The 9,106-nt window shown below is 35.8% G+C and overlaps 1 protein-coding gene across 2 annotated transcripts; it reads right to left on the bottom strand.

The window, feature by feature from the left end:
- Nucleotides 1-417: 417 nt before the first annotated feature.
- LOC137832591 (DNA-directed RNA polymerase II subunit RPB2) lies at nt 418-8,162 on the bottom strand. Of its 2 annotated transcripts, none has more exons than XM_068640824.2 (25): nt 7,657-8,162; nt 7,345-7,566; nt 6,947-7,237; nt 6,651-6,848; nt 6,132-6,196; nt 5,956-6,042; nt 5,756-5,876; nt 5,384-5,428; nt 5,168-5,305; nt 4,996-5,068; nt 4,740-4,816; nt 4,531-4,638; nt 4,326-4,442; nt 3,707-3,862; nt 3,521-3,625; nt 3,302-3,427; nt 3,140-3,217; nt 2,942-3,037; nt 2,741-2,856; nt 2,586-2,655; nt 2,426-2,479; nt 2,205-2,348; nt 1,710-2,009; nt 900-1,322; nt 418-807 (listed from the first exon to the last, which is right to left on the bottom strand). In XM_068640824.2, the coding sequence occupies exons 1-25, from the start codon at nt 7,909-7,911 to the stop codon at nt 688-690; spliced, it is 3,585 nt and encodes a 1,194-aa protein (XP_068496925.1). In that variant the 5' UTR covers nt 7,912-8,162; the 3' UTR covers nt 418-687. The 2 variants fall into 2 exon arrangements, with proteins under 2 accessions (XP_068496925.1, XP_090159569.1); XM_090303443.1 differs by having other exon boundaries at nt 5,384-5,450; nt 7,657-8,141.
- Between the last annotated feature and the right edge of the window lie 944 nt (nt 8,163-9,106).

Below are 9,106 nucleotides of genomic sequence, written 5' to 3'. Positions count from 1 at the left end.
AATTTAGAGGTCGAGAAAAACTGGAGATTATAGGATTCGTTAGAATAAATTTCTTTAAAAAATACATTTTAAATTATTCGAATATTTTTTAATTCTATATTTCAAAATGTATTTTTTTAAAGATTTTTTTTTTCAGATTATATAATAAAAAAGGTATTTCCGGAATTATACAATTTAAAAGGTGTAAATAGAAAAAAAAAATACAGATTATAAAATTCAAAATGTATTTTTTAAAATAAAATGATCTTTTTCTTGACCAATAGTCAGGAGAAATTATGAAGATGCAGGAAAAAAGAGCCCTATTTTTCTCTTGAAGGTTTCAAAAGACTGGTAGCCAAGCCATGATGAAAATGTGTTCTTTATTTGCACTGTATCAAACTTATATGGAGTGAACTCAGAAGTATAGGGCTGAAGAAATTGTCAAATAAATTCTCTCATTTCATTAACTTGTATAACAATCGAACTTAAATATTGGTGTTGTAGGATCTGTTGTTACAAATACAATAAACCGTAGCTCTCAAGGATTACAACGAAATTTGAAGAATCCGACATTGAAAGGTTTCTCTAATTTCAGAATTGGAAAATGAAATAAAATAAAATTGGTATATTCAGAAATGATGAGCGTTTCATATTCTCGAGATGTTGAAGTCAGGATATAAGAGTAGTGGCTTACGTCAAACATGTTAATCAGGCTCCCTTCTTCTTTTGGTCTTTTGCAGATTTGATCTCCTTCGTAAGCATTCTTGGAGCTATGGCCATAGCCATTAACTCTTGGAAGAGCAACTTACAAGCATAAGGGATGTAAACCTACACGGACAATAAAAGCCAAAAGAATTCAGCACAAGGAAAACCTTGGACTTTGACTGTATACTAGCAGAAAAAGATAAATGATCATTCACCTGAACAATGTCCGTTTTGTTCTTGCAACCCCTGCACTCGAAAGAATTCTTCTTGAGATTAGCAATAGCTATCAACCCACAGCGCTCACACACATGGACCCTGTATGCATCACTTTGATCAAACAATCTCTCCTTTAGGAAGTGAGCAGCTCCATGAGCAATCATGCAATCTCGTTCCATCTCTCCAAATCGGAGACCTCCATCACGTGAGCGTCCCTCAGCAGGTTGTCTTGTGAGGATCTGCACAGGACCACGTCCACGAGAATGGATCTTGTCATCAACCATATGCTTCAGTCTTTGGTAATATGTAGGACCAAGGAAAATCATTGCACTGAGACGTCTCCCTGTATGACCATTGTACATAGTCTCGAACCCACGCATTTGGTACCCACATTTGTGCAGAGCTTTGCTGATATTATCCACCTGATTTACAGAAGTAAAGATAAAAATTTAAACATAGACAATATATATCAATCACATTTGACTTTAAATAAACCTATTAACAAGAATTTTACACACAACAGATACCTGTCCTTTGGTCTAAACTAAATACATTATTAGGTTCATAGTTAAATAGTGAATAGCAAATTGTTTCATTCTTAGCAGACAGTTCTTCATGTATAACAGCTTACTCACAATACATACCACAAATCAAGAACACACAGTCAAATAGTTATTATAGTGTAAATGGATGGGTTACAAGATCAGATAGGAGCGACTGGAAGGAGCTTACTTATGTCAGCACTTCCAATTTATAGCAAGTATATATTGTTACAGAGAGAGAAAAGTGGATGGTAGAGTGCTACTTACAGTAACATCTGTAAAAGGAGTTGCATCTCCTTCCTTTCCCATGTGGGCGGCCACCTTACCCATGATACACTCAATAAGCTGACCAATTGTCATTCGGGATGGAATAGCATGTGGGTTGACAATAATATCAGGGGTGATGCCTTCCACAGTCCAGGGCATGTCTTCTTGTGTATAAGTCATTCCAACTGTTCCCTTCTGACCATGTCTACTACTGAATTTGTCGCCAATCTGTGGTATACGAACAGATCTCACTCTTACTTTCACAAATCTCAATCCATCAGCATTTGTAGTCAGCAGAACCTACAGAATAGGCAAAATATCAGAATCCACCAATGGAAGGAAAAAAACTCAGAACTCCAGATTTTGGTAGTCATTTAATTTTTGTCAAGCAACTCCTATTTTACAATAATTAAAATTTAAAACCTCCAATCATTAAGCATTCAGACCACCACTCAACATGTGACATATTAAATTAAATGAATGTGATAAACATACTTGATCAACCATTCCAGTTTCACTATGACGTAAGCTTATGCTGTGATCACGCCTCGTGTAACGTAAAGCTTGTCCCTGTGCTTCTTCCTGAGATATTGGGGTGGTCTTTCCAATAATAACATCCTCACCAGATACTCTTGTGCCCTATTTCACAACAAAAAATTAGTTCTTGTTCAATTTCTTGGGAACAGGCAACAAAGCATAAACTTAGATATGCTTACAGGTGGTGCAAGACCATCATCATCCAGCTTATCATAAGAACCATGCCTCATGCCCTGCAACAAAATGAAACTCGGTAATAAACCACAAACAAGAAACTGATGTTTTCAAATAAAAATTGCAAAACAAGAAGAATCATTCTCCAACAACACAAATTTTCACCATGGTGTTAGTTCTATCTGGACGGCCAAAATCTTCTTTGACTAGAGTTCCCATCTTCTTCTCTTCGTCTCTGTAAAAGTTGAGAATGCAGCATATCATAAAAACCATAAACACCAATCAAAAGAAAAAATATCTAATTACAAGCAGCAACATACCTATATGATCGGAAAAAAAGAGATCGAAAGAATCCACGGTCTATTGATGATTGGTTCATGATGACAGAATCTTCTTGATTATAACCAGAATAACAGGCAATGGCCACAATGGCATTCTAATACACAAGGGGTAAATATGTTAGAATGTTTTAATTATCCACATAATGCTAACAAGATATAAATAAAGAAGGAAGAATTTACAATTCCAGCTGGGAGTTGGCGGAAATGAAGATGTTCCATGGCTCTTGTAGTGACCAGTGGCTTTTGTGGATAATATAAAACATAGGCCAAGGTATCCTAAGTAATTGAGCAAAACCATAAAGTAAAATCCAGTGTCAAGTAAAATACACAAACAGAAAAAAGGCAGGCACATATTAATAAAAAACAAGCAAACAGTACCATTCGAAACTGGTAGTTGGTAACATATATTCCCATTGCTTGTTTTCCCATTGCAGACTGATAAGTATTACGTGGGGACTGATTACACCAACCAAAGGTAAGTGAGAAGAATAGTGTGTATTAATCAGAATGAATACAATAAAGCAACACCACCATATTTACCTGATTGTGATCGGGAAATGGTATGATAGAAGCACAGACACCCAAAATTAGAGAAGGGTGGATTTCACAATGAGTGTATGTATCGGAATATGCATCTTCTGGGTTGAGCCTAGCTTGTACAAGATCCTGTAAAATTTATTCAAGAATCATTTTTTGTTGCTTTATAACCTCTTAATTTGCATAAAGGGTACAATTTTCAAAACAAGAATTATAACTAACATTAATTGTCATGGAAATCATTGTAGTCTCTTCTTCTTCCGTGTCAATATATTCTATAAAGCCCTTGGACACTAGATCATGCCATCCACCCTCTTCAGGGGATTCCTGAAGCAATTGAATAGCAAGTTAAGAAATTACTTAAACGATATCAGCTGCTAAGAGAGACTATAGTTACTAATAGCTCACCCTCTGTTGTAAAGCATGAATATCCCGCTTCTTTATGAGAAGCCTTTGTTTATCTACAATGAACAACGGACGACTGCAGCGACCATAGTCTGTATATATGCGCAATTCTTTAAGACGGATATCTCTGACAACCCCAACTTCAGTATTAACATCAACCTGCAGCACATGAAGAGCCCATCAGGTATAAAAACCGGATCACAATTAAAACAACATCACACATCACAACATCTAAGCAAATTGAACCAATCAAATCCCAAAAGACAACAAACAATGATTACTCAGATGACTTTATGATGAGGTTATCAAGAAAGCAACTATTTGAAAATTGACCAATACTATGGTCTCTCAAATAATGAATACCCTTAAACATGTGTGATATTTCATAATAAGCAGCCAAATCTGGTGTTGTTATTAATAAATTGCAGTGCCATAATAATAATAGTAAAATGGAAAATAATGCTTCTGGATTTTCATATCAACTACCATCATGATTTATCTTATCTGTCAGGTGATTCATCTTATACGATAACTATATGCTATTTGCCATTTACTGACAGATTCATTCAAACAATAAAAAAATTGGTTGTCAAACAAAATCAGAAAGCAAAGCGATAGTTACCCGACGTCTCAACTTCCTCAATGTTCTCACCAACATATCAGGGTCACGATGGATACCCATCCAGGAACCATTTACAAAAATCTTAGTAGCTTGGGGAATCACTGCAGGAGAAATTTCCTATGTGGAAGGAAAATAAACAAATTTTAAACACTGAATACCATTACCATATAGATGAACAAGATAACTTTGCAGGAAAGCCATTAACCTCGAAATTCTCAGTGCCCCATTCTTCCAAAAACTCCAGAATAGGATATGCTGCTGAACCAACTGTTATGTAGACCATCAATGCCAGATTCTTCACAAGTCCACAGGCCTATGCAATAGCCCAATCACACTCATAAGTACCAAAGAGAAAGATGAGTTCCTAACAACAAGTACTAATATAGCAATATGCTTGGAAAGCAAAATACACACTTGTCCTTCAGGTGTTTCTGCTGGACACATCATTCCCCATTGAGAATTATGCAGCTGTCTTGGTTTGGCCAACTTCCCTGGAATAAAATGGGGAAGGAAGAAATCGGTAAAAATTACAACTTAGACAAACAACCAATATTGCAATAGTACATTACCTGAGTGGATATAAAGAAATAATTGAGAATACATTACCATATTGTCTTAATGCTATTAACTTATGCAAGCACTGCACAGGTGGATAGTCATGAAATTTTACCTTCACGTCCTATTGGGGAATTCAGTCTTCTCAAATGAGATAAAGTTGACGCAAAAGTTAAACGATTCAGCACCTGAAGCACAATATCAAAATGTTTAGTATCATTTCTTCTATGGAAGATATAGCAAAACTATTTTTACTTGAATCATAATGCTGTAATTTATATTCATACCTGTGAAACTCCAGCTCTGGTACCGGCAGCATTTGCTTGTCCCCAATTACCAGTAGCTAGTGAGTATTTAAGTCCACTTGTGATGGTTTTTGCTTTGATAGCAAATTGTAGATTGACATCTTTCCCGTTATCAACACACTACACATTCACGGGTACATAGGTTTAGGCAGCACAAAATGAATGCGGCAACAGATGTAATTTGAAGCCGGTACAAACCTTCTGTACATATCCCCTGACATCTCTCGTTAGCTTTCTGAATAGCTGCATCACAAGTTACAGTAGCCTGTAATTCACTAATTAGAAAGTTACTAACTACGTTAAAAGACATACAAATTAGGTAATCTAAGCTAATAAAGGGGATATGTATCCACGTACACATCTTTTAGGCTATTTTATCCTACAACTGTTTCTAAAAACTAACCTTCAACTACACCAATTATTATAAAAAATTCCTATCAATCATGGCAGTTATTTACATCTCTTCACCAATTTTCACTTCTAATTAAAAAAAACACAACTACACAGACAAGGCACTGAGTGCCTGATTTACGACCAGTATCAATTATATAAATGTTGAGAGATACAAACCATTCTAAAAAGACCCCCAAGTAGAGGGCCAGCCAGATCCAGCCTTTTGTTCCCGTAATGATCCCTATCATCCTCAGCCCTCCGTCCAAGTGCACACAGAAGTAGCCGATGAATGATATATCTGAGGGGCAATGATAGTATAATAAGTACTCACTAAGTCATCAACATGAAAACATACGATATAAAAAAAGTAAACTAACCCAAAATAGTAGGCTTTCTTGGTCTCACAATACTCTCCAACCCCTACATGAGGGAGCATCTCCTTTTGGAGGATCTCCTTAGCATACCTGCAGATTATGATACAAATGTAGCCCTAACTCAATAAAGGGTGAACACAGATCATCCTCATGTTTTATAGAAATCTAGCTCAACTCACTTTATTCTCTTTTCCTTGGTTACACCAACAGTTGCTCCTCTTTTCCCAATGTAGTCAAGTGCAACCTGCAGTTGAGATAAATTTAATAGAAAATAAAACTAAATTGCTTAAATATAAGTGCATGGAGGAGTATAATTAAAAAACGTATAGAAGGACACCATATTTCACTAATAATAAAAGTTTGAAATATCTGAAACTAAAAAGAAATAAACATTCCACTGCAAAATCAGATGGCATCAAATGAAATCGAGTGCAATTAGACCAAAAAAAAACACATAAAAGGAAAGAATTTAAGGTAGAATAAGCAGACAGAAGGCATCACCAAGCTGGAAGACAAAAAAATGAATAATAGGAAAAGAAGATTATTTGAGCCCGAGCAAGGAAATAAATCAGAGATTGAAGTGGGCTGGGAGACATTAAAATGCTCTCATAAAAAATATTATAAATTATAGTTCTAGACTTAAAAAGCAGGATCACAGTGGCTGCAAGCATGTAATATATAAAATTAGCATAACCCACTTGTTGATTTTGAATAACAAACGCTTCTTCCAGGGAAGGACGAAGCAACTCCATCATTTGAGTATCTGAGAAATCGTAGCATATATGTTCGAGAATATCTTTGTCAGCAACAAACCCCAACGCTCGAAACACAATAATGATGGGAATTTCAGTTCGAATATAAGGAAGAGTGGCACGTATATATTGTCCTGAAGAACCCTGAAGGAGGAAAATCATAAACTCAAACATTAGATGCAACCCATAACCATGAAAAGCAAGTTGCCCGCAGGAAATTCACACTGCAGAATTAACATTACCCCTTTGGAACTAGTCCGAGAGAGCATGCGCACAAACATAGTACTGGGCGGTCTGTTCTGGGACTCGGCCATTGACCGAACTTCAGCCACATAGGCATACTTGTTCGGCTGCCTCTTCTTAAACACATACACATGGTTGGTACTCATCTTCTCCTGAGCAATCAGAACCTTCTCACTCCCATTAATAATGAAATACCCTCCTTGATCATATGGACACTCTCCAAGTTCAGTCAAATCCTTCTCCGAATTCTGGTACAACGTGCAATAACTAGACCGAAGCATTATAGGAACCTACAAGTAACAGCAACAACAAAACAAGAGTAATCACTAATTAGTCATTTGATTTAAGCACCAACAACGAAATCAAACTTAGCCTTATCAAGAATCAAGAGACACACCTTGCCAATGAAAACTTTGGTGAAATCTTGAGTCTCGGTGACTTCTTCACCATCGTGCCCCTTCTTGATGACCCTCTTGGAGACATCAACATACAAAGGAGCTGAATAGGTGAGGTTCCTTAACCTAGCAGCCTTGGGAAACAACGTGGCGGTTTCTCCATCGGACTCCGTCATCATGGGCTTACTCAAGTAAATCTGGCCGAAGCTGATTCTGTAAATAGTCTACGAAAAACGCAACGAACTCGTTAACCTAGAAACAGTGCAGAGTAGAAGACATAACAGAAGTAGGAAGGTAAAGTAGAGTGAAGGTACCTCGGCGAAATCAGATTGGTGACCGGGATTGTGCTGCGACTCGGGTCGAATTTCGATGTCGGCGGACTCGTCAACGATTTCCTGCATAGTGTTTTGGATGAACTCGTCGAAGGAATCGAGTTGCTGACGAACAAGGCCTTTCTCTTCGAAGTAGGCGGAGATAACGGCCCACGCATCTTCTTGCGTGATATCGTCTTCGTCGTCTTCTTCCTCCATCATTTGCTGATCGTACTCTTGTTCCTCTTCCAAATCCATGTTTCTTCTTCTTTCTCACTCACTCACTCTCCAAAGATTAACGTTTAATTAAGGTTTTGAAGTTCCGTTTTATTTGGTTGGAATCAGAGAGAAAGAAAGAAGGCAAAGACAGTGAAAAAGCCCTAGCTAAGGGGATTTGGGTTCGGGTTCAGAAAGGATCTACGAATGTAGGCTCTGCTCTTATATAGGGCAGAGGACTCGCTCATCGACATAAACTCCACATTTCCACTAAACAAAATAAGTGAATGATTTTGTTCCACTTTTTTTAAATACTCTATTTAGATGTTTTCTTTATTTTTTCATTTCAAATAACATTACTTAAAAATAAATTTTAAAATATTAACTTTAGAGTGTAATTCAATCAAACCATGTAAAAATTATATACATACATTTAGTTTCTCTAAAAAAAAATAAGTTTTATATTAAAGTAAAAGTCTACAAAAATTCATAAATTATTACCCTCACGTCAAGAGAGACTGACAGCTCGTGCGTGAGATAATATATTATGGGTGGTGACCTGATAAACCCAACAAATACTCATATGATTGATATTGGTGTACTTTAAGTCTAACTCAACCATATACTCATGAGGTTGAGGTTTGCACCCACTTATATGTAATGAATTGTCCTCATGTCTAGTCGATGTTGGATCTCCAACATAAATCATAATAAAAACCCTAAATTTATAAAATCAAATTAGAAATTTCAAAAACAAATATATTTCAATTATTTAAAAATTTTGACTACAAATAAATAACAATTATTTGTGGGTTAGATATGATAATACCCATTGTCTCATTAATAAAAGGATTATTGAAAATATTTGAATCCTATTACTCACTCCTATCTGTTGGATCTGATAATTTAATTTATAAATATCTATGGATATGTTTATTTTTCGTCCTAGATATTTTCTGAGACGTCCTCTTTTATATAGATCCACCCACGTGGTAAAAAGATGCACAAAACACAAATGTGAAAAGTCTGAAAATATCTTTGACCATTTGAATAATGATTTTAAATTGTTTTAATGTTTACAAAACTGTCATGATGGTCTTTTTAACTGTATTAGTTAAAAGTATAGAACTTTGTAAAATAACGAATTTTCTTGCAAAATAAGGTTGTATCTTATAACTAATAACACCACCTTTTATATTTTGTTTTGATTAAAATGGAAATTTAAGATGATTTAGAA

This window comes from Phaseolus vulgaris, chromosome 6, assembly GCF_051622355.1.
Source record: "Phaseolus vulgaris cultivar YP4 chromosome 6, ASM5162235v1, whole genome shotgun sequence".
Classification (NCBI taxonomy): Eukaryota; Viridiplantae; Streptophyta; class Magnoliopsida; order Fabales; family Fabaceae; genus Phaseolus; species Phaseolus vulgaris.
Note: the sequence above shows the minus strand (reverse complement) of the source record. Positions and strands in the feature narration are given on the sequence as shown.